This window comes from Bombus pascuorum, chromosome 8 (assembly GCF_905332965.1).
Source record: "Bombus pascuorum chromosome 8, iyBomPasc1.1, whole genome shotgun sequence".
Lineage (NCBI taxonomy): Eukaryota > Metazoa > Arthropoda > Insecta > Hymenoptera > Apidae > Bombus > Bombus pascuorum.
In genome coordinates this window covers 7,430,753-7,457,579 of record NC_083495.1, presented here as the reverse complement: position 1 = coordinate 7,457,579, position 26,827 = coordinate 7,430,753, and the positions used below count along the sequence as shown (strand labels likewise).

The 26,827-nt window shown below is 31.6% G+C and overlaps 1 protein-coding gene across 8 annotated transcripts in view; it reads left to right on the top strand.

Moving 5' to 3' along the window:
• Positions 1-26,827, top strand: part of LOC132910008 (diacylglycerol kinase theta) — a 43,804-nt gene that overhangs the window by 3,411 nt on the left and 13,566 nt on the right. For 2 of the 8 annotated variants that reach the window (XM_060965354.1, XM_060965356.1), the window contains exons 2-8: positions 8,735-8,814; positions 10,409-10,511; positions 12,557-12,777; positions 13,752-13,923; positions 18,797-18,940; positions 25,075-25,206; positions 25,277-25,411. In XM_060965354.1, the coding sequence (XP_060821337.1) occupies positions 8,735-8,814; positions 10,409-10,511; positions 12,557-12,777; positions 13,752-13,923; positions 18,797-18,940; positions 25,075-25,206; positions 25,277-25,411 (987 nt within the window). The remainder of the gene's footprint in view (positions 1-8,734; positions 8,815-10,408; positions 10,512-12,556; positions 12,778-13,751; positions 13,924-18,796; positions 18,941-25,074; positions 25,207-25,276; positions 25,412-26,827) is intronic. The other 6 variants (XM_060965359.1, XM_060965362.1, XM_060965358.1 and 3 more) reach the window with 5 other exon arrangements.

Genomic DNA, 26,827 nt, shown 5'->3' with positions numbered 1-26,827 from the left:
TTATGTTGTAAGCACTGCGAATTATGTTTGTAGAACTTTATTGCAGTTTACGTAAATATTTCTTATATTTGTTGCCAAAAATTAAATGGAATAACGTTGGGAATTGTGAAATAGATGTCTCTAAAACCTTTAAATTTTACGGTTATATTGTGTTATTCTGCGATATTATTAAAGAATGTCGTATGGAGAACAATATTCAAATTGCAATTTTATTCATTTATTTTGGCAAGAATAACACGAACTGATCTAGAGTATAAGAATCTACTGTGTATAATAAAACCTATAGCTCTATAATACATAGGTCAATATGTACGGCACTTTTTTAGAACAATTTATCAAATATCTCGGAAGTAGATATATCAACAATTTATATCTTGTATTGACATCTAACGTTATCTTTATTAAACATCGTTTTTCACTGGATGCTTCTTGGATATTCTCTTGAACTTTAATCGCTATGAGATTCATACGATATTACGCAAAATCCACAAAATATATTCATAACATTTTGAAAAAAACTTTCACAGTAATTCGTTTAAAATTGAAGTCTCAATAATTGAAATCTCAAACATGAGTTATGAACCAAATATTTTAGAAAGATACTTCCACGATAATTTACATAAGATATACACAGTATAATTTTATATTATGAAAATAAATTTTGTGCGAAATCTATTCGCGTTAGTATACACGCATATAGGTATCATACACATAACAAAACATTGATCAGCAATAAGTGTATTGGGTGCAAGTATCCTCGATTCTCCTAAACACTCACATTCCACGGTTATCATTTATCTCAAGGAACTTGCTCAACTCGAGGTGTTTTATCATATCAACAAGCATCGAACAACATTAAGCAAATCGTGGCACAGAGTATAACAGCGTGGTGGTCGATTTTACCACGGTAATTAGAGGCGGTCAGAGACGGAATTCAAGATGGGATCGAGATCAATCAGAAATGTCGCTTTTAAAGCGGACACAGCGTTCTGTTGTGCGTTTAGGAAATCGTCGATCCAGAATATATGTATATATATCTAGAACACGCAAGAATATCGACACGTTTCTGTTCGATACGTTGCACACCAACGCCATCGAGCTTTCTGATTCCTAGAATACACATGGACATCAAACGTAGCTGTTCCGCGATAAATCCAGCCGTTCACCGCGTTCATCAGCATTACGAATTCGTTATTTTCTCGAATTCGAACACTTTTCGTCGTCATAGTAAGATCATCGACGAAAGACTCGGAGATCGCAGCGAATCGCATTTGTATTAACGCATTAACGATGGGTAATGTGTTACTAGTTATTTCCAGAAATATACAGGGAGTAACAAAGTTTGATCGTATAGTGGCGTATCTCTGGGTCAATTAAGAAAGAATTGAATTGATTCCTTTCTTTTTTTTTCTGATCGTTCATCGTAGGTATTTTAAAATTGCATTGAATTGGAACAAAAGTTTGTAACGTTTTTTTTAATGAAATTCGAAGACAACGTTTGGATGCATATATCTTTTTGTAGATAAATTTATTCGACTGCGCACGTGTCACGTGTGGCGTCTGACGTAGTAGATTATTTTCAATTAGCGTTACGATTTGGCCATCGACTGTAAGCTCGATCGAACGTTGATCAAAATTGTTACCTCTCAATCGAGCTAACCATTTCAGGTCGATAATTTCACCCTCAGCACTATATTTGTAAATGTTACAAAAAATCTTTCTTACTGTTTGTATGGCGTTTTTCTTCTTTAAAATAACAAAGTAGCAAATAACGGAGATGTCTGTCTTTGTCCATCTTTACTTTTAAAGTAAATACACTTAAATTTCACTAATCCATACAGAAACTGCAGAGAGACGCATTGAAATATCAGTTTTCGTGTAATGTCATATTAACGGCGAAGAAACGTTCTTTAACCGTAACTCTGAAAATATAAGAAAGATATCAACCTTTTGATCATCATCGGGTGTCTAATACTTATGGTCGATAGCGTATGTCCATACAGAACAAGTATATGTTGATTCTAAAGAAAGGAGAATTTCTTGTATTTATTTCAGTGCTGCAACATCTAATATTCGAAATTAGAATTTTAGAATTCTTGTCGTTGCGTACTGCAAGACTCGAGTAAAATTATCGGTCACGAATGCGCTATGAGGATGATCAAAGGTTGCACGAATATTCGGAATACTTTGGACCCGATATCTTAATTTTAGCTTTCGTGGGATTTTCAGACGCGATCGATCGACGATTCCACGGATCCCGATAGATCTCGAGGTCGTTGTTTAGAAACGTACTGCGATCTGGCTTTCTTCGTCTGAGTAAAAAAACATCGAAGATTAATCGATCACACAGAATCTAGTATTAATTGCGTGTGATGTAGTACTAATCGAATCAGGAGTTATATCGAACAATTTTGCGAATTGGAAGGTCGATGAAAGTACACAATAACGTTGCGAACCGAATTCTCTGGAATTTACATTCGAATTTATCATTATTTATGGGACTCTATCGAGTCTTCCTGTAGAATAATTTATTAACTGACGATATCAGTAAATTAACAAGTAACTTCATATTTCATAAGTTTACGTCGAATAAGATAATCAAGTGGCGTGTAATTTGAAAAAGCTAGTCGTGGAATTTTAGTTCTTTTATTACCATAAACGTTTCTCTCAATTAGATTTTAATATCACAGCGGTTGCCTTTGTGCAGGAGCATTTATTAGCACTGATTACCTGTAACTTACACCTTTTAAATTTTGTAAGATAATTTCAGACAGGTAGCTGAATTGTGCAAGAAAATTTTGGAAATAAACAATCTTATGAAAGTCAACTGTTTACTATTGACAATATTTGGCACTAGTCGAATGCTGATGAATACGATTTCAACTAATGTTAATAAATTAATTGAATATAATATGCAATACTAATGGAATACCAATTATGTATTCGATTAAATAAATAATTTAGAAAAAGTAGAGTTGATCAGTTTGCCTTCTGACAGGCTCAGTTCAATACATTCTCTAATGTAGCATTAAGTATATTCTGACACCAAGAATTATGTACATATTTCAATTTGTAAGGAAACAAAAGAGAATGTAAAGAATTCGTCATAGATTTCTCATATCGTAAATGTAAATTAATATTTTAATAGAATGAAACTTAAAAGTAAATATTATTCTTCGTTGGACTACTGATTTTTATGCATTTGTGGAAAATTTAAAGTTGCAAAAATGCACAATGTGCACATAACACGCAAAAATATTGGAAGCTAAGCACTTGGAATATTCATTAGATGATTTAGTAAGTGAACTGAATCTTTATACAAATTTTATTCCTTTGGTAAAGTTAATAAAGATATGAAATTGCGTAAAAGTTAAAAAATTTAATTATAACGAGTATTTTAGATGCACATTTTGCACCTTTGAGTTTCCCATAAATGCACAAACGTCCGCAGTCTAATAATTAGATGGCGTAGAGTTTAACTTATAGATTTTTCTTTAAATAGACAGAATTAAAATGGCGCTGAACACAGGCAGGCGTGCCGATATGAATTTCGTTATTTTGAACGCAGCATTTCGAGAAAATCTATTTTTCATCCGTTTGATTCAGAAACAGTTTATAAGACGAAATATCGTGGGTTTCGAGAATTTCGAGCAATGTCGTTCAACTTATTAATAGTCGTTCACCTCGCGGCGGTAAAAGAGAAATTTATGAAGAAAACTCATGAAGAAAAACGGTAGAATAACAGAGAACGTGTCTTCAAGGCTGGCTTTATTTTTAGCAAACCGGAAATATAGCGTACACCACCGAGTCTTGTATACGTTACACCTCGTTATGTCGCTCTACCTGTTCCCTACGATTGCTAGCAAATGAAATTGCACCGTGTTCCAACGTCTGCTTAAAATGCCGATGAGATTTAATAATATTCAACGAGCTTTTATGCCGCGTGTATATACGAGTTTTTGAAGCAAAGTTGATGCCATAATGTTCTTTACATTAAGATGGTCACTTAAAAATAACTCGAATTCACGTCACGGTTAAGCTTCGCAATTTTCCAGGAAAAGGTGGTTTTTTCATAAAACGCATATATCGATAGGACGTGTGTAATAAATTTAATGATTATGCGAAATTGAACGATGCACGAACTTGGTGTGCCGGGTAATTACGTGGGATTTTACGCTGATGAAGGTACACTAACCCTTTTAGAGAAGACTTTAGAAAAATCAGGTTTATATTATGTTATAACGTAGCTTCTTGTAGCAATAAATACCATACGAAGATCACACAGGAGAAACATGATAAGCACGTTTTCCTTGACTTTTTCATCTTAATGTCGTTTTATAACTAAAAACGAACGATTTAATACAACATAGATGAACATTGAAAGACGTCTTGGAATTAATTAAAGCGATAAGAGAAACAATATTTCAATATTTTTGATATTCTAATATTACAGCAAGTAATATCTTTGAGATTATAAAGATGGACGGAACAACATTTACTTAGCCTCGAGATCAAATTCAAAAGACAATTTTAATAACGCGAAATTAGTTTAAAAATACAGTTCTAAAAACCAATAGAAAATTAATTTAACACATTGTTCACCTATAATCTTCACGTAGAAGCATGATTTTGGTCCAATAATTTTCAGAACAGTTTGACTATTATTCGACAATAAATATCGAATACTTTAACACTATCAAGTTTTTTGGTCTTTCATGTCTTGAATCGTCTTGTTCAAGTTTTAAACGAAAAAAAACCTATACCTAATATTTTAGGAAAGATTTTAACATACAATTGAAGAACACATCTATGTCGAAAATGATCGAAGGAACGTACGCAGGTATAAAAGATTATTTATATAAAAATTGATTATCCTATATTGTATTGCATCACAATGTGTAATAATATTAATAGACAGGAAATATTTATTTCCCAGTGATTATTTCACAATAGGTGGAATAAGAAGCGAGAAAAAGTGTCTAATCTTGTCTATTATCTTGTGCGTATTTTCGCTTTCTGTATTTTGACCAAGCGTTGGATTATGAAAAATGTACGCGTTTGGACACATTTGCCAAATGCATTTGAGGGCTCGTTATTGTCGGCAGAAGGCAACAAACAGATCGTAAACCTCACGATTGAATGAGAACGTTACGAAACTCGATGCAGAAAATTGCAATACGAATTGATATTAGACACGTTGCAGCTGAACAGTGTTTGTCTGTTGGAATTTGAATAGGTCATGGATTGGACATTAAGAACTTGGAAAATGAGTAAAAAAATTAATTTCAGCATTTGGAAGCAATGTCTAGTTAATATTATAGAATTTGGAATTTTTCCAGTAGTATGATTAACGTCAAGACATTCTTTAATTCAATTGATTATCTTCTAATTATCTCGTACAATTTGGAGTAAGATAAATTTTTTAGTAATCAATATCAACCCTGTTGACAAATAAGATTCTTGATCGGTGCTATTAACAAAATGTTAATATTAATCGCTGCTGTTAAATGTTGTTTTGTGTTCGAGGAATGCTCCAAAGATGTGAAATAAATTAAGAAAGAATTAAATTGTTTTCATAATCGGGACATTGTTAAGTGCTTTAATATTATTTATAATGAAATCAGTAAACGTTTTTACAGCAATAATACAAACAATACAAACATACAAATAAACAATACAAACAACTAACGTTTCCAAAATTCGAAACAGTATCTTATTGCTCTAAATTTTATTTTCCTCGGTTCCAAATCTTCATATTCTAGTGATGTTCTGTTATTAAAAAATATTTATAAGAAAAGACTCGAGTAGTTAGGTGAACTTACATTTTCTTTCGATTATTCTGTTTCTTATTTTCTAGAATAATTGTATCATTATAGAATAATATCTTCTGTATCTCTTCCACTTTATCAAATTTAAATTCACTAAGTTAATAAACTAAAAACGTCATATGGATCAACGCAATTAATAAATATATCTATATGTAATTATTAATTAGGTCCCTTTATCTACATAAATCTTTCTAATCTTTTTATAATGTATACGTTCTTACACGTTAAGATTAGCTACCCTTAGTGTATAACACGAAACGTTCTTCAACGTCCTACACGATTCTTCGGCAATTTACAAACTTGAACGATAATGGAATTATACTATTCCGCCAAAGCAACGTGTCCTTATTATAAAATTACATTTCCCGATCAGCTTCATATAATACTACGTTTAATGGAATATCGATGCGGTTCGATACATGTTGTAAAAGGTTTTGCAACTCGTATCTGCTATTAATATTAGTGGAAACCAAAGGGTTCGTAAATAACATGTTAAGAGTCAATAAATCGATATTCATGTCAGAAATAACAGTAAAGTAAAAGCAACGGTAAATTTAATAATGTCACGGTTCTTACTGATGAAATTTTGAATTATGAAGTATCTGTTGACGTACGTTCGTTGCAAATCACTGAATAAATGTACTTCTGTATTGGAAAAATAATAAAAGAAACAAAAAAGAGAAAAATAAGAAAAATGAAAGGACGGAAGGAGAGGGAATTAAATTATCATTACCGTTATGTTAATTAAGGAATTTATCGTTGGTTAATATTCACCAGTTTCAGTATCTTATCATTTCCCATATCTAATACTTTTATTTTTTCTATATTTTTTTATTTTGCATTTTATTTTTAAAATATAATCGATCTAACTTTATATAATATTCTTCTCTCCAGATATTTTATCTTCAAGATTTACATGTTTTATAAACTTAAACATTGCTGAAACTAGTTAACATCTTATTAATTAATTCGCTATCGCTCGTATCTGGTGCCTCGTTAATTTTGGTAATCGACGTTTCACTGCTCAATATATTTGCGCGTTTAGTCCACGTTGGGTTTTAAAGTATCGCAGAATTTCACACTCTGATTCAAAGGTTCAAAATAAGTAAAATTGATTTCTTCACGATGCAGTTAAATTAATACACGCCATCTACGTCTCCTTTAATGATTTCCTTCATTCAATCTATTTATTACAATATTTCGTTTATCGTCTCGTGAGGCAACAAATATTCATGTTTCGTAATTTGTTTGCAATTCGTGCAATAAAATATGGTTTCTATTTTAAAAACAATTACTGTAAACATTTCTTCTAAGCATGTAACAAGTTTCTGTTATATGCAATAACAAAATATTGATGATATCGCGTCTTTTATCGCGTACATTATATTTATAACTGTAGCAATGAACAGTTTTGATGAAATCTAAACGCATTATACTATTTCTGAAAATGAAGTGATTAATTTACTTACTCGGGTATCCAATATTTATTATTATCAATGTTTCCGTTGTAATATTTGAAAATTTGTCTCCACGAAATTATATAATGGATATCAACCTCGTGTGGGCGATGGCGATGAGCCAGACTTAGGTTTCATCAATAGGTCAAACTCATCTGGTCCGAATTTTCCTACTCGTTATTTTATACTGTAATTTTAAATGACGATCAAACTTCATAATATCATTTTCATAATTTTAGATACAATTATAAACGATTGTTATGCCATTTGTAATATTATGAAATTCTAATCGACAATTTGAAACGTTAATTTCTAGTATTTGAACTCGCTTTCTTTACAGATATATACACGATATTATGTGCCCGTAATGCAAAAAGCATTGCCATTATTGGTTTTAGATAATTAGTGTTTTAATCAAGAAAAAATTACAGGTGATTCTTTGTAGTTTTACATAACAGCTAGAAATATTCTATTTCCAACGGTACGTAATAAAACTATATTTGAAACAATGGGCATACATCGAAGCAGGAATTGAACGGTATTTGCTGAAAATGTATCAAAGCATTGGCAATCGCCCAATGATTTAAATTCTAGTAAACTATAATTATTTGTTTTACATTAGCTATTGTAAATTGATGACGTTTATTTTGTCTAACTAACGTGCGTATTTTAAGCTTTCGAAATATCACCAAAATGTCACAGTTTCTTTTTAAAATCTTGTTCTTTCTTCTCGTTCTTGATTTTTTTAAATCTGCTTTTGGTATGATAATGTCTTCTGACAAATTCACAAATAATTTCAGTTATCTTCAGAAGTGAAGTAAATTCGTCTCTGATAGATAAACAATCTTTTTCCCATCATCTATAAAGTTTGATTTAACGTTCTTGCTTTATAATATGATTCAATAAAAATTGAAAGAGAACTTGTCCCATAATTTAAATTGTAGAAACTTCGACACGCGATTGAGAAGCATTAGATCATCCCCTAAATAGTTCGTTCTTTTTTCGTATATTACGCGAGGAATCAGAAATTATCCGTCGTTAAATAATCAGTGACATATTTTTCGCACATTTGTTCTAATTAACTTTTCCATTGCCCTTTTGCAAAAATTCTCGTCATGAAAATGTTCACTCTTTTCTCCGCAACTATCGGTAAAATCTCCTTATCTGTAAAACGAAATTACGCAACATTTCGAAAAGAATTTCTCCAACGATGCAACCAATCTTTACTTTTCAAATTCTCCAACGATGACATCAATTTTTATTTTAAAAACGTAGTACGTTTTCGCAAGCATTTACCTATCCTCATTTATATTCATTTACTCTATTCTCTTCAGTTCTGTACATGTAAGAAAGAAAGAAGGAAGATGGTGCCGTGGTTTGTTTCCAGCCTGTCTCAGATTATATTAAATTACACGGTGAAATCTCCATTTCTCCCGTTTCTTGTTACAGTTTGCAACTTCGTGGTGCACGACCGCTGTCTCAAGGCCGTCGTCTCCCCCTGCTCCACTATCGCGGCAGGTCTCATTAAGGTAAGAATACCCTCGGTTTCTGTTTTTGCCCCTTTTGTGTGACCGGAGATGAGTGAATTCTTCCCCCGCGACCTATATTTACGCACTGCTGAGAATACTTGGTTGTATAGTATCATGGTTGCGTCGAAAGTTCCGTTCGCAGCGAGGTGAACTTCGTGAACACCGAGTTCTGCGTTAACAGTTACGCCAACATGTTTAAAGATCACAGGGAGGAGAACTTGACAGGTACATTTTTGTCGATTTTTTTTTTATTTTAGCGTCACTTTATAACTACAAGGCAATAGGTACTTCGATATTTCCTCTCTATATATTTATTTGTAATAGTGTTATTAATACTAAATTAATCGTCTTTTTGATACGTTACCATACTTATTCCGGTTGATAGAAACATCAGTTTTATTTATTTAATGCGCACACCTTTTGTGTGATAAGTGAAAATAAACGAAATAATGGCGAAACTTAACATCGTAATAAGTTACATCTAATCAATTTGATGTATTTCAAAGAAATATATATACAGGGAATGGTCTCTGAAACATCGCGGTGTTTGAACACTAACGAGAGTCACTGTAGTTGAAAAGGGAAAAGAAACTTGTTAGATTCAAGGATGTAAGTCTTCTAAAACTAATAGCACATAGCTTTGAGAAAATTTGGTAAAAATGCGAAGATATAAGTATCAAGAAATCATTTTTTATTATAAACATTGTTATTAATGTTATAAAATTAGGAACATTTATTTACGTTAGCCCCAAAACCAAATGAAAACTACAGGGGAAGGACACACATCAGATTTTCGTACCTTTCACAAATTCAGGATCTTGTTAATCAATCTCACAATTGTCTTTTTATTTAATTTAAAATCTTAAAAATATCGTGCACCATGATATCGAAATATTAAAAACGTTAAAATATTGCTTATCCTAATAATTATGCATTAGTTCTTAATTATACACTAATAATTATACATAGCTTTGGTTTCTATAAGACTGCGTCAACCTACCAGCTATTTTTAAAAGACTTCCATCGTTGGACCAAACAGATTATTGTCATGTTTAATTTGTGATATTAAAATCCTACTTGTTGATATTAAAATCCTCCTGTTTAATCATAAAATGATATAGAAATCAGAAAGTCAATAAGAACGTTCTTCTCAAGTTTTCCTCTTTTAATTTCCAAATAGGAATATAATTTTAATAACGTGCAATTGATTGACAATACAGCGACTAAGCGAATATTAAAAGCGCTTTCATCTAAAAAATAGAAAATGTAATTTCTCGTGTTCTTCCCCTGTACTCTTCATTTTAAATAGATTCATCTTGTAATCTTTCAACTTGCCTCGTTCCTCTTCCCTTTACTCTTCCCTTCTTTCACTCTATAAAATAGTCGTCGTGAGTAAAAACGTTAAGACTCGCGTTAAATGGTCAATTATTTTTACGGTGGTTATTTTTAAACGGAATAAAAGTTGCGAGCAAATGGGGCGATTTTTGTTCGCCTTTAACGCGCAGTTTCCAAGGTGAATAAAACATAGCGAGGTTAAGACGCGCTTTACGAGGCTAACAAAATAAGAAACGAGAGGTTTTTTCATTTGTTGCAGAACCCAGTTGCACATTGTTGGTCGGAACAGGTACATCGTAGAAGAAAATTCTGCAACGTCTGTCGTAAACGGCTCGATGATAATCCATCCATACATTGCGAAAGTAAGCTCATTTTCTACATCTTGTCTTTTTTGTTAATATAAGATTATTTCTTACTGTTTAAATTATGTTAAATATGCAATGTGAAAATGTCAAAAATGTGGAATCACGTTTCGATATATATTCAATTTCCTGTTTTATTGTGCGTTGATTAGGAGTCAACATCCTGGACGTTAATGATAATCGATTTTACTTTAATAGCTGTTTTTAGTAAAAAATTTCTTAATATTACGCAATGTTAAGTTGAGTTTTTGTTATAAATTTCTTGGATATATGAAACACGTAGTAATTCCAAGCTACTGGTCAATAGTCGATAGCCAATGTGCTTGTGTTCTATAGATTTATTATGAATAAAGAAGAAGCTAGGACTGCAAACTTTTTCACAAAATCTAACCGACTATCGTCGCACGTTTGCTATAAAAAAATGACACAATTTAAGAAACATGTACTTTGATTCATTACTATAAGAAAATTTGTTAAAATTCTTTAAGATTATAGACTGGGTGTTACAAAAACTTGAACCTATCTCATTAGCATTATTCTTCTTGCTGATAAAATTGATTAACGAAATGAAATATCGTTACGTTCTAATATAATATCTTGTACTTTTTGAAGAAGGATATGACACTGTTGAACCGTGTCACTTTTAAAAGTAAAGCTATGATCGTAAAATATACTCACAGAGTTTCCTACATACACTTACGCAGAGAATTTACATTTGAATCTTTTTTTAAAAATATCACAAATCGTTTTATTAATTCCTTGACGTCAATTTTTGTTAAAATGTTGCATCAAATCTGCGACCTATCAGAAGATTATAATTGTTACCTTTTTTGCATAAATATTGACTCGCATATAGATAAGAGATTATTTTGTACTTTTTTCTTACTCTTTTACTTTTAAAGAACAAAATAGAAGGGGGTTGCGTGGGAGAATTTTCCTTTTATGAGTGCTTAACGAAAGTAGAGATATCATCACCATTTTTACACTTTGAACTTATTGATGCCAGTATTATTCTGCTTTCTAACCTTTTCCACTACGATTTATTCACAACGAATACGTGTTTACACATTTTATTTCATTTTTTCTCCGCGTACGTAACGATCTAGAGCAGATGATGTATTTCAGGTTTTACACAATATATCTCAATGAAATGAGATTTTTCTGGTACGCGCAGTAACGCAATAATGTAACGTTACAGAGTAGGAGAATATAAATCCCCCAAGGTGTCTATTTTCATCTCATTAAATCGTAAAAGCTTATTTAACCATAAAAATAAAAAGTAACTTGGTGAAGTTGCGTCAGACGAGTACACGAAGTAAGGTAAAGCTGTCTACTTTAATTTTTACAGTGAGAGTATCGAACGCTTTGATAATTTTCTTACAATTTAAAAAAAGAAGAATTATATTGAATTTTCCTCAATGAATAATTTTTTCATTATTTTTCTTTTTATTATTTTCCGTCCCTACAACTTTTACAATCGAGCTTACTCTTTGTGTATTTCTTTCGATCGCATATTCCTTCTCAAGCTTCTACTGAACATTTCAATCAATTTATTATTAAGAATTCTTTCATCGTTCATTACTTTAGCAATATCACAGTTTTATATCTCTAGTACTATATCATTTTTATTTACACGAAGCATATACACACACAACGTGTAAAATAACAATGAAAGTTTAGTGTCTTATCGTTAGTCGACTTGGCATAGAACGCGTTAACTTTACGGACAAATTTTATGCTATCTCGTTTTGATAAAAATAGCTTTTTTCTAGGACAATTTCTTGGGCGACTATACTAATGCTAGTAAATCGTGCATTACACGTCATATTACACATTCTGTCGCTTGATATATTAAAATCAATAATCCGTAATTTGTGACTCGTCAAAGCTCGCTAATAATATTGGTGCAATATTACCAAAGAAAGTGTCTCAAGTGATTTAAGAAAAAGAAACAAAACAATTTGATCTTAGAGAAAAGTCTAAATTTTGGAAAGTCCGCGATGTTTCAGCCGAGAGACAGTGATCGATGATACTTGTAATTTCAGTATGCGAGTACTTCGTACACACGGAGTGCCAGGACTTTGCCGTAGCAGATTGCAAGGAGAACGCCACGTATTTACCTGGGAAGGACTTGGCGCAGGTAAAACATACCCATCACTGGCGAGAAGGTAATCTTCCGAGCAGTTCGAAATGCGCTGTCTGCAAGAAAAACTGTGTTTCTGCCGAGTGCCTTTCCGGGTTTCGTTGCGAATGGTGCGGCATGACGGTAAATGTTCTTCCTCTTTTCTAAACTCCCCTTCATCGTTTTACACTTCTCCGCTATAATTAATGGTGTGCGAAAGTTTCACCGATAGAGTCTAAATACTTTGTTACGTTTGTAAACAAGTATTAAAATTTTATCTTTCGCAGCGTTAGAATTTCATTCTGTATTGTATAAAATTATAGCAGTTGTTCCCCTTCGAAGCAAGAGTTTCACAAATGATAAAATTGCCTGGATAACGTTGAACGGTGCTTGATTAAAAATAACATTGATCGTTGCCAAATCGAATTAACGAGTGCTCTTGTTAATACAATGAGCGCCGGGTTTTAATAAAAATATAGATTTGCATAACAAAAGCGTTGTTTCTGTTCACGTTGTGTTAAAAGAAACGATGGGTATTTTTGTATATGGAAACGTATAAAAGTAGTTTGCTTTTGTAATTTAATATGACACGAATATTATGAATTTATTATAGAATCGAATAGTTATGATATATAAATTTATAAATAGAATCGTTTAAGTCATTGTTCGAATTTGTACAGAATCTTCTTGCCGAGGTAATTTGAATCTTCGCGGAAACAATTATTTTGCGGTACAAATTACAGCAATTATTTAATCAAAAGATTCCTTTCATTCTTTTCTACTCGCTGAGCTTCATTTATATTATAAATACGAAATTAACTTGCAGTTTCCTCGCTTTCTCTTCATATTCAACCCTCGTGCGTCTTTCATTTTCTCAACTTTAATTTGTCGCTTCGTTGTTACACCGACGATGATGTTGGATGATAAAAAACCGATAATAGCGGGAGAATCTTAGAGAATTTTAAAATATCAAAATATAATTTATTTCCTTTAAATAAACTATGTCTTAGTATTTACCCTACAATTTTTAAAACGTAAGATCATCCTGTACTTTGAAACATTGGTCAATATATTCATAATAATAATAAATAAAACATATAATAATCGTCTGGTTGCAGTTGCACTCTTACTGTTATAAAAATATCCCGCAAGAATGCACCTTTGGGAACTTGGAACCAATTTACTTACCACCACATGCAGTCAGCATTCCACGTACGGAAGTTCCCATGGAGGCCATCATTGGTGTACAAGTACGTCGAAAAGAAGTCCTGGCGCGTGAGTATTCTTGCCGTAAGTGTCTATTGTACAAATATACGTTTCGAATATCGATTAGAGAATGTGTAACACGTGAACGGTTGATGGACGGAAGTAGTGGAATGAAATTATGTTCACGTACGTGTACTGCTAATATGGCTATTATATAAATATGTATATCTTGAATTGTCGATATTGTACCGATTTGTTCGAAATTTTATTTCAAACTATCGATTATGTGTATGTATATGAACGAAAAGGAAAAGGAAAAAGAGAGGAAACGAAGAATCATAAGGGAAAGTACTAGCTTAGAGAATAGCGTGTAGGATGTGTCTCTATGTTTCCTTATAGACGATTAAAGACGATTAAACGATTGCAGAATGTACGCCTTTGTAAATGTTCTTATCTGCGCGAACTTAATATATTTATTTGCGTATTTAAATGAATTTATTTTATTTTATTTTTCTTCTATTTTTGTCGCGTACCTAGAAGAATTATTTGAAAGGTTTTATTATTAAATTCAGCCCGTGAGAATTTATTGCATTCTACATATTGATAATATTAGTATATTACACTCAGATAACAAATAATGGCTCAATTAGAGTGTTACGAATTTCATGGTCGATCAATCTTCACGATACATCGAGCACACGTTTTATCGAGTTCCTATAAAATGTCACAGTGTCAATACTTGATGCACCATTTAAGGAAAAAGAACACTGTCATGCAAAGATCATATTGTACTCATCGTTAGTACATAATAATTCCGATATTCATAGCAACGATACATTTTAACCAGATAGCCTACTACTACGTTTAGATAGAATAGCCACGTTCTACATGTTTCTTCGTGTGCAAAATAGAATTTTCTTTTCTCACACTGTCGTATTCGCTATGTCTTTTGTATTTCGTTCGAACGGTAATTTATACGTATATATATACACGAGTTTTATATATAAGATATAGGTATACAAGACTATATATATATATACGAGGATTAAATGAAAAATAATGCCTACGATTTTATAATTTATTAATAATTGTCAGTATATATCGAATTTTATGTGTATATGTATACATTGTATTTAGCAGGGATATTAAGAAACAAATATTTATTAAGACAATTAACAATTAACAATGTAGTTATAGTTTATATGTTTATTATTATAGTTTGAAATAGAGTAGATAGATCAAGTATGGATTATTTCGAATGAAAAAATAGTTGCAACTATTTTTTATTTCCTCTTTAAAGAAACAACTTTTATTGTCTCTTATTAAACAAGTGCGTTCGTAGGTTTATGTAATTTATATAATTTAACTTTAACTAGTCCTTTTTAAAAATATTTATGTGTATTGGTGAGACAAATAAATAAGTAATACTGGCATTTACTGGAAAATATTAACGGGACAGATTGCGTAGGTTTTTTGCTCTTTCTTTACCCAACGTGTTACTTAATAACGAGATTACTCGTTTCAACAACATGATCAAACATGATCGATGTAACACGATCAAATATAAGAAATTGATCTTCGACGTTTCATTCTATCCTTTGCTTCCATGCGCATATTTTCTGACTTCGAAATTGAAGGACTCAGTTTAAATTCGAAATTATTTAATGTTTTCACCGTGACTTTTTAAAACGTTTTTGTGCGATGAAAGGAAGCGATCATAGGAAAGTCAGCTATCGTAGAAAAGTATGAACGATTGAAATAATAATTATCTGTTACTCAAACGTTAAGGATTAGTATATTTCGATTCCTCACGAAATTATAAAATCGAACACATTACTTTCCATTCAATCCATTCGTGTACGCATATTTATAAATATACAGATCTATAGAAACAGATCTATTTTAATTCGGCAAAGCTTATCGTGAAATTTCCAAAAATTTATTCGTGCGTATGTTATCCCATAAATTCTATACGATAATGTTTATTATCTTATATAGTAAAACATTAACGACGAAGAAGAAACGAAAGAAATTAAGAGGAGCGATATAAGATAATTTTCATTATTTGTATTCTTATAACCTATATTAAATATATATCTATATGTATGATGTACCATCGACTTTTAGACATAAATATCTTTTGCATGGTATTTAGCATTTTCTCATTCGTTCGCGTGTATAAAAGTACATACATATATATACTACTTTCTCGAATTTTATGATATATATATGTATATATATGTATTTGTGTATATATATGTATATATATTATAATATACATATACGTATTTTCCTTCAGAGCATGCGATGTACGATCCGTTGGATAAGAAAAATAATCCCACTCGTGTTTTTTAACTCTCGAACACGTTTCTGTCACGTTCAGTCTGTGGTACAAAAGGCTATCTTGTGTCTTATTTATTTTTCCCACTCTTTACTCGAGTATTTTTACGAGAAAGTCCGTTATCCAACTTCCTGCCAGATTATTACTGTTTCTCTCTAGTAATCATTATACGTATATACGTGTCTTTTGTAACTATTTACCACAGCCGTCTTCCAGTTTCTCGCACTCTCAGCTTTCCACGCATCGATCGGAAAAAATATTCACGAAATTGGAAATACCAGCCACGATTGACTAGCTCGCTGTGGTTATTCAGAGCAAACATTTTCGCGAAATTCAGCGGCACTTGGCCGTATTCCGATCGCTACGCGTGATATCGAACGCGTGAGAAAAGACACGAAATGGTTTTGTGGGATGCTAACATCGAGATTTCTGATTATCGAGCAAATTCAGAAAACACCAGTAACACAAATGTTATACGTTACATTACGTGTATATCAAATATTCGTTGTGTATATTGGCTTGTGAAACGTTATTAAAATCACTATTGGAACTCTATAAAAAGATACTTTGGAAAATTTATTCTTATTCGAAGAAAATATACGCACGGTAGAAGTTATACTTCGGCAATAAAAAGTTTATTTTAAGGATCGACAAGCAGGTAATCGTCTTTGTCAGGATATGTAATTTTTATTATTACGTGTTAACGAAGATTATGATGAGAGACAAATATTTTTCAAGCATTTTTATGTTTTACAAAGAACGTATCAAGTGTTTTATATCACAGTGGCAAACTCGTAGAAATATTATCTATATTTAAGCCAAGACGTTAACATTATTTATGTGTAAGTATTAAAATACCGATAGCTCGTTAAACATGTTGTTATATACTTCACTTATATATTACCAATACATACATTACAATTTACAGTACATTCGATTCAACGCGTTTCTTACCGTAATATTTGTTAAAAAACGATTTTCAATGTTGAATTCTTCCAATACAAATTTTGCGATCAGAGTATCTAGTTTGCATATATTTGCAAACATTATAGCTTCTGTGGCTGTTGCTGTTATTAATCGCTATTCTCAGTGTGCTTTCAATAGGCGTAATGACATTTACGATTATTATATCGATTCACGTGGCTTTACAAATACAGTTCCACGGGTTGCCAATATCGTTGCTAGACACTTAGGAAAATCAAAACTGTGATTATAAAATCGTATAAAGTCAGTTTCAGATTTATTTAAGAACGAGGAGATACATGTAAATACTTCATTTATAGTATATACAAGATAAATGTTTAAGTCGTTAATGTATGACAGTTTTATTAAAGGTTAAATTAGAAATATAAATTAAGGATTTACGTTAAAGATGTTATTAAATGCAGAGCTAAAACTTTTTATTTTTATCGGTTAATTTAGTTTTTTTATGCTTTTTTTTCTTTAGAAAAATATTTGTGATGAGTATTGTGTGTATAAAATAGCGATGAAGTAGTAAATAATGGCGATTAAAGTAAAATTTGTGGTGCTGTGTACCGCACCATGCTGAGCGTTTGCGATTTAAACGTTGGCACGTTGATTTCACGTTTGTCGATGATTTAATTAAAAGCGAATTAAAAGCAGAAACATGTAATAAGTACTGGTAAATTTTCTGGCATCTAAATTTATGATCAATCTATGAAAATTCCGAATATAATCAAAATTTTTGTTCGTGGTTATAATACTTATAAAATATACGTACATATATCTGAAGAAGATTAATATGTTCAACTATAATCGAATATTTTTATTGTCTACAGAAAATCGTCGTTGACTCGAGGAATTTAGAATTAAACTTGAATCAAAAACTTTATACATACGCGTGTAATATCTCTATATAAGAAACGATAGAAAAATTAACATTTATAAATAAGAAGATTCTAGGAAGATTATTATTCTTTCGAGTTGTATTCTTTAAGAAATAAGAGTATTTCTACCAATAGAAAAATTATTGAAATCATATTAAACAATTCTATCAGAACTTTCTTACTGTATACCGTATACTGTATTACAAATCGTAACGAATGTCAGCATTTTCTTGCTCGATAATTTACAAACTCGTAACATCAGTGAATTGACAAGTTGCGAATAGTGGATTGAAGATTTCTGTTGCGCGAACAGAATTTTTACAATCTTATGATTATGTGTCAGATACAACGATCGACTTTACAGTTCGTACTATGTAATTTTCAGATTTCACGCGTTCTGCTACCGATCTTACTATTATTCTATAAGGGAAATTATATCGATAACCTGTGACTTGTAAAAGTGTGCTAATAAGAATGATTAGCTCGGGTGTAACAAAATCCACGAAGAAAGAACGACAACGCAAGAGAGAATAACAATATTCTTGAAATTGTTATAACCAACCATGTTACAAATAATTGATCACGTTTTAATCTGTCGGTAAACGCGGAATATTGCGCACGATTAAATCGCAGTCACCCGGCGTTTGTGTGTCTTTTTCTATATCTGAGGTCAGAAGGGAAAAAGGGAAAGGAATTGTGTAGAGATCAGAGACTTGTATAATGGTAAACGTATAAAAAAACTCGGTCTACCGTTTGCTTCTATTTGAAGATAACATCGGAGAGCAATTCGATTTCGCTGAGAGTGAACAAATTGGGGCTGCAGGCCGCCTAGCCGAAGCTTTGAGGCGCCTTTCACTAGTTTTGCCACGTAGCTGCCATGGAAATTGTCATGCTTCCCCTCCTTATGTTCGAGGTATCTAGAATATTACCATCATCTGACATTCATCTGTGTGAGCATAATCGATGTTGAGATGTTAGCGCGAAACCGGAAACCGGACGGAACGGAACTTGCCATAGCGATTAATTATTTCTCTTTATTTTTTTTTTTTTTTTTCTGGTATATTACATTCAGCTTATTTTCCTCTTAATTGTACTCTTCTCTTCTTTCTATTCTATCTCTTCCTTCTTTTCTTCTCTTGTCTCTCGCTCACGCGCTTTCTAACATTTTCTCCTTTGCCTCAAACTCTGTCGCTTATTTTCTTATTCTCGTTTTTTCTTTCTTTCACTGGATCTTTCACGATGGAAGAAAATTGTGTATTCACGATGAAGTGTCTTTTTCTTTATTTCACCTTTTCGGTACTAGCAGAGGTTTGAGATATTGATAGGTAAGCGTGGATGTGATTTCTGTTTCATTCACGCAACTATAAGATGTTATTTCAGCTGAATAATCCGATATTCTACGAAAATAGTGCGGAAAACGTATAAGTTACATATCGAGCGCGTATTTGAGCTGGGTCTATGTTCGGATCTAGTGGAATTGGAATATAATATGACGTAAGAAGATCTTGACGCATTTGTAAGAAGTTTCATTTTTAAATATGTCATAGTTTCGCATCTGATTTCGAATGAAATTAAAACATACGTGATATAACGTGAGTTCCGTGAAAAACAGTGTTTATAGCAAACATTTTGTAATGTTCCGATGAAAGTTTCTGTATTGATCCTAGGCATTCTCGATGAGAGAAGCTGTATGTTTAACATTATGCAATTTGATATTTTTGTTTTAAAAAAGCGAACGCTCTTTACGTTGTAACAATTTCGATGCTTTGCATCTTGGGTTGGTTCTGACCTTTCTGCTTGTTAACGTGTCGATAGTTCGAGAGTCGCTTTAAACCTTTAGTTCACGCGATCCGAACTTTTTCAAGGTCCACTTCAATCAAATTTTACTGATAAACAATGTCAACGTATTAATAATCAGACGAAACCTCCCTTTTGTGCATTTTAATGTTCACAAGAGAGTCTCAAAGGTCGAAATTGTTTTCTTAATCCTGTGATCCCCGTTTGCTCTTAAATTTCTTGCGAATGTCACTGATAGCAAGAACATTATCTATGAAACTTATAAATACGTAGCGATAACTATCGCAATGATTCTCATTTTAAATTTATTCGAATCTTAACGACACTATAGTTAGAAATTCAAAGTTAATTTATTTTTACGTAATAATCAGATGAATATGCGAAATAAGTTTTTAGAAGTATCAAGAGTAGTAAGTATGGCGTTTGTCATTTTTACGTAATTACGACAGAATCATTTCAAAGAAAATGATTGCATCAATGTCAGAAATTGAAACTTAAATTATTTAAATTTAATAATCAGATGAATAAAGAGCGTAGATATTCATAGTTCACAAGAGAAAAACAGTAGCATTATGTTTAATAATTACGAGAGAATATTATTATGTGGTAGTTTTTAATAATGCAGTACCGAAAGGGTTGATAATTTGGTCTTATTTTACGATAAAAAAAGATATCTGGAAATGCTGCTTTTTAAATCAATAATTTTATCTTGTTTAAGGTATTTATTCGAAGCACTGCAATTAATGCGCTTGCTTTGATTGTATGAACTTTTTGTGTTTAAGATGACGTAAGTTTTATACATTACTATAAAATATTAATTATAAATCGTAAGCTATATAACTATACATAAGCATTTAAAGTATTAAAAAGTTATAACAATATTCCCTGATTATAAGCAAAAACACGTAACTTCAAATTACATATAAAAAGCATGTATGATACTATATCATCGATTAAACGTTAATTAAAACGACGGTATTAAACTGATGACATCTTTCTTATTGGAATATTCACAAAGCATGTAGTATAATAATACTACAAACATTATGAAAACTACGTTTTATTCCACATACTTAATATCAAAGTTTTAGTGTCGTTTATGACAATATTAAAATGTTATTTTATTATTACCTGTATTATAATTTTATGGTCTTACGTCATTGCAAAAAGAAAAAAGTTTGAAAAGACGCCACAGATGGGTATTATTGTTTAAAATATTTAAGGAACAGTGCAAATTATCGTTGCATAATATAATAAAATATGTCGTCCCCGAGCATTACAGAAAGTAGTATGGAAAATTAAAAATGTTTTCATTTTAGTTATTTAATAATTCAATAACTTTTTTAATTTTAACTTTAATAATTTTTTAATTTAAATTTGATAATTTAATAATTTTTAGTTCATCAAGCTGTCTTCTTTAAAGTTCTTATGTGTAATGTCATACATATGTTTATATAAAGCTACATGATTCAATATTTTTCTAAATTCAGTATGTTGAACTAATGCGTTTTTCTTGTCTTCTACATATATAAGGAATACATTATCGTTTTACTAAAACCTTGATCTGTATCGAATATACATATACTGCTGCATAATCAATACGATACGATCGTTGAACAAACATTTAAAAAATTACAAATCGACTTACGCAAAGATATTTCAATATGTTTTTATAAATTTAACACAGTTTATTATTTGGATGAATATTAACTCTATCAACTTTAATTCCATTTTACGGATCAGTGCACGATAAAATTAGGTAACACAAATCTAACTCCACCCTTCTGTGGCATAATTTCGTCTAAAGCTGAATTAATTAATACTAATACTATCCGGCATATAATTAACAAAACAATAACTATTGTTATAAAAAAGCAAATAATAATTAGTCTAACAAAATATTTCTCAAAGATTTTTCACACGAATTAACTATCTTCACAAGTACATTACCAACTTGTTTTAAAAAGTATAATGAATATTTTTGTTATTGTAATAATAAAACAAACTTAATCATGCCGTGTTATCTCTCTGCTCACAACTACTAAAACAATTATTATTTTTAAAAGAAGCAGATAATTAATCCAACTAAAATACCCTTCAAAGTTTTTCTGTACAAACTAACTTCCTTAATAAACATGTTATCAACGTTGCAAAATATAAGGAAGATTATCGTATTAAACGAAATAAACTCAATCACGTTATTTATTTTGTCCTACCTACACCTAACAAGACAATTATCATTTAAAAAACAATAAATAATAATTAATCTAATAAGAAATCCTTCAAAAGGTTGTTTATATGAATTAATCTTGTTATCGTATAAAATAAGACATAATCGCGTCATTTATTTCTCTCTTCAACACGTAAAATCCCGTGTTACAACTACACGCTAATATTTTCTGATGGCGCGTATTAACCGAGCGATTTACATTTCAACGGGCGTAGGATGCAATCGAACGATTGTAAAAAAAAGAAAAGAAAAAGTCGTATCAAACGTCACGTTGATCTCTATGAATGTTTGTTATTTCGTTCTCTTTAACATTTACGTTTCTAGCATGTGTGTATGTGTTGCTTCTCGGTGCATGTACTGTCACACACACACACACTCAGCCCTCTGGATGCTATGACGAGTACCCGTGACGCTTGTCACAACACTATGCAGTGCAAATGAAGTTGCAAGAATGCTACTGTGAATAAATCTTCCTATCATGTGTGTTCTGCAAACCCATCGTGCCCGATGGTAAGAGGTGTCACTTATTATTCTTCGAACTTTCTTTGAAAGAAAATGGTACCAACATTTTTGCATTGTAGCGCAGTATATGTAACACTTTAGTTCGTTCCTTTTCTATGCGCCTTCGTTCCTTTTTCTTGCCTTAATACATCTCACATGAGTATGATCATTGCAGTAATTATCGCACAGAGACAATGCACCTTGTAGAACGTCTGAAATATTTAGTGCATAATAATGTTATTCGTTCTCTTATCTCGACTAGAGTGGAATTATGCCGATTTAAATTTGTCGAACGCGTTAATTATAATTCTATTCCTCATTGGTGATCATCCACTCTTTTATTTATTTATTGCCCGTACGATTCATAGTGTCGATTCTTTTCAAGAATTATCGATACGATATCAATGGAACATTGAACAATATCAATATTATTGGAAAATTTATTAAAGAAGCGAAAAGGAATAGAAATATCAAATTTATCAAAATTAGGACACGGACTCCTTTTGAGTTTCTTCCTTATTTATTACTTTCATAAAATAAACGAAACAAACTTTTACAACTGCTTCGTCTGAGATACATAAAATAGCCTCGAGACAAAATTATGCACTAAAGTTTCAGAATATCTCACATCGTAAGCTTCACTGATATTACGTAATCCAAGCCACCATGTGTCGATATCAAATTGATTCAGTTCCGTATACTAGCGCTTCAATAATAGCAATAATACCAATCTGTAGTACCTTTGGTACAGACGTCCAAATCGGATGACACGTTTGATCCGCTGTACTTCCGTATGATTCCCGTAAAAGAACTTTGAACCCGGAAAGTGTCATAGCTACTTTCTATAGATGCTTTCTTACCATACACCATTAATGTTATCTGAGTAATGATTGCCAAGCGTATAAATATATTTATATATATATATATATTTATATATATATACATATATATGTATATATATATATATATATATATTTATATATATATATATATATTTATATATATATATACATATATATATATATATATACATATATTGCATCTTTTAATGGTAGTTGAAAAAAACAATAAACAATACGATGCATTTATCTTACACCTAAGTACAGTAGTGTTTGCTTAAATTACAATAAGTCGAGAATTTATATCGTAATTCTCAGCACACAGGTATAGTGATTTCGTTCCGGAAATACTCTTGAATCTGTTGACGAAGAAGAAGGAATAAATTCAGCGAAAACAAGGGAGAAAGATATGACAATAGATCATTCCATAAGTAATATGGTTATTTGTATAATTTTTCAACGTAAAAAGTATTAATAATAAAAGAATAATGTGTTGTCTGAATTTGTTAATAACAAATAGAAGAATTTTATAATATAACTAGCCGAAGATTCACAGATAGTTACTGTTCGATTTTAAAAATTCAGAATTTTTTTTTTATTTTATTTTGGTTATTTTACAATTTGTCCTTATGGACATTTGGTAAAGTGTTATATCTTGTTGGTGAAGAAAAAAAATAAAACAAAAATAAATATAGCATGTGGGTGGCCACCCCCAGCGGGGTGCCAGCTTCGTTCTTTCTAAGTTATATCTTTTATGTAAAATTCAGAATGTAAGACAAAAGACGAAATTACTTATGGAGAGACCTTTGCTTGCACGATAATTTACCAATGCTAATTCGATACTAATAAATCAACAAGTTGAAAGTTTTCAATTCTAGACTTCTTTTGTACAATTTCATAATTCCTTTGTCAGATACGGTAATTATAATGAATAATTTCTTATCCGTAATCTTTGCTAGTAATTTACTAAATAATACAATTTACTATTAAACTTGCCACTGTCAAGCAAGAGTATTTATTAATATTAGTAACTCGTAACCTATGACTTTTTTTTTTATTTTTATTGTGATTTTTTTACAATTTGTCCTGATGGACATTTGGTAAAGTGTTATATCTTATTGGTGAAAAAAAAAAATAAAATAAAAATACATAGCATGTGGGTGGCTGCCCCCAGCGGGATGCCAGCTTCGTTTTTTCTAAGTTATATCTTTTATGACCTGTGATTTATGTAAAATTATCAGTTCGATCGTGCAAGAGTTCCTTGATATATTTCTCCCTAACTCTCGCTGTAATTAATTCGTTCCTCGTCGATAAATTTACGCTACGATTGCAGCAATGCGTTCTTCGACGAACCGTCCTTCTTACTAACAAAAGATCTGAAGAACGACGTAGCAATTGTCATAAGTATCTTTGTATCTGTTTCTTGCGACGTATTCGTGAAAACGTTAAGTTGGTCGGAAAACACATTCGCTGTAATGGTAGTCTTAAACTACACTGTAGCGAACGAGTTCGAAACACCAAATAGACGTTCGAGTTAACCACCATAACAACTTTATTGGAATTTAAACGTGCGCTACTGTATCGCGATGTGCTGTACGATGCTATTAAGTTCACCAGCTGATACATCAGTGAGTCTGACTCGCCTAAGCTACAGGAACGAACATCCGATTTCTTTTACAGCGCGAAGCATATCGGAAGAGTTTAGCAGCGGAGATACAAGGTATCGTGACAATGGCGAATCAACGAGTAGCACGCACAGTCGTGATCTGCGTTTACCAAAGGAGAAAGAAGATAAAGAAAGAGGTGACGAAGGTATTTCAATACATTTCATGTGACTGATCCTCCATGGTCGACCTGTTACCGACCTCCCTTATTTCTATAGAGATGGTCAAGGTGTACGATGGCGACAATTCCCTCAGACGACGGATATTTCGCGTGATATCGGTGCCCCGGCAAGCTACCACCGAACAGGTCCTGACATCAGCACTTCGTGCATTTCACATTACGAAAGATCCTAGTACGTATGAGATATCTTCTCTTACCCCTCTAACCACGACTGATTTTCATATCAGAAAATCATATTCGTTGTAACCGTAGTCTTAAATTACACTGGTGGTAAGTGTGAGTTCGAGACACTGAGTAGAGATAATTACATTTGCAACTGTAACAACTATTGGAATTTTAACGTACGCGTATCATAACGCCTCGTAGGAATTTTGTAGGAATAAGGATAATAACGTGACCTGACGAAATTTGCTGAATAAATAGATATATTTATTAATGGAACATGTAGACGCGATTTGAGCGTCGCCCACGACTGGAAGATTAATCTTTTTGCTTTGGAGTGCATACGTCATAGAGGAACATTCAAAAGTATAAAATATAAAGCTACAAATTGTTAAGGTTTATAATTATCAGGACGACACATGAATCGTTATGTATCTTCCACTTGTCAAATTTATTATATAAGGAGCACTATACTAACTATGTTAACCAATAGGTGAATAACTATATCCAAAATCCATACGAAACGATTTGTTTCAAAATTTGGAAAGCAACATAAGTTGTTGAAGCACATCGAATAAAAATGTTGCCGTGTAAGGTAACATGAAAGACAACGTGCATACGAGCATTGTTTATAATCTTGGATTGCATGAAAATATAATATTGTAGCTGGATGATTACGTTACGATTTCTTCGTTAGTAAATAGCGAATATTTATGCATTTATGAGAAATTTAAAGGTATAGAAACTACGGAGTATGTACTAAATAATATACAAGTATATAGGTATAAAGTATCTAAAACAAGATACTTATTATAATATTTAGTAAGTGAAAAAAATTTCTATATATGTTTCATTTCTTTAGTAATTTTCATGAAATTGTGAATTTGCATGAAGATCAACAGTCTGTTCATTAGTGCAATTAACAGGAGATAATTAATGAGGAACACGGAATATTTCTAGTATTTTAGTTTCGTGTTTGTTGAGTCTTCCTTTTTTGGATACAAGATTTTTATTTTACTCTTTTATGTGATTTTTGACTCTGTAAATGGAACACTTGTAGTTCACTATGCAGTGAAATGGTAATAATTAATGAACAGTTTTTGCTAATAAAGTTAGAATACGACAAAAAAAGATATGACAAATGAAAGTACTATGACAATCGCGGTTTACCTTTTTTGTATGAGTGTTAGTTTGTTTATTCTCTTTATTAGGAAAAGTTCAGTCATAATTTAACATATATAAAAAGTTAAACAAATTAATTCTGTCATAAAAGATATAACTTAGAAAAAAAACGAAGCTGGCACCCCGCTGGGGGTAGCCGCCCACATGCTATATTATTTTTTATTTATATTTTTTTTTCTTCACCAACAAGATATAACACTTTACAAATTGTAAAATGACCAAAAAGAAATTAATTCTGTATCAC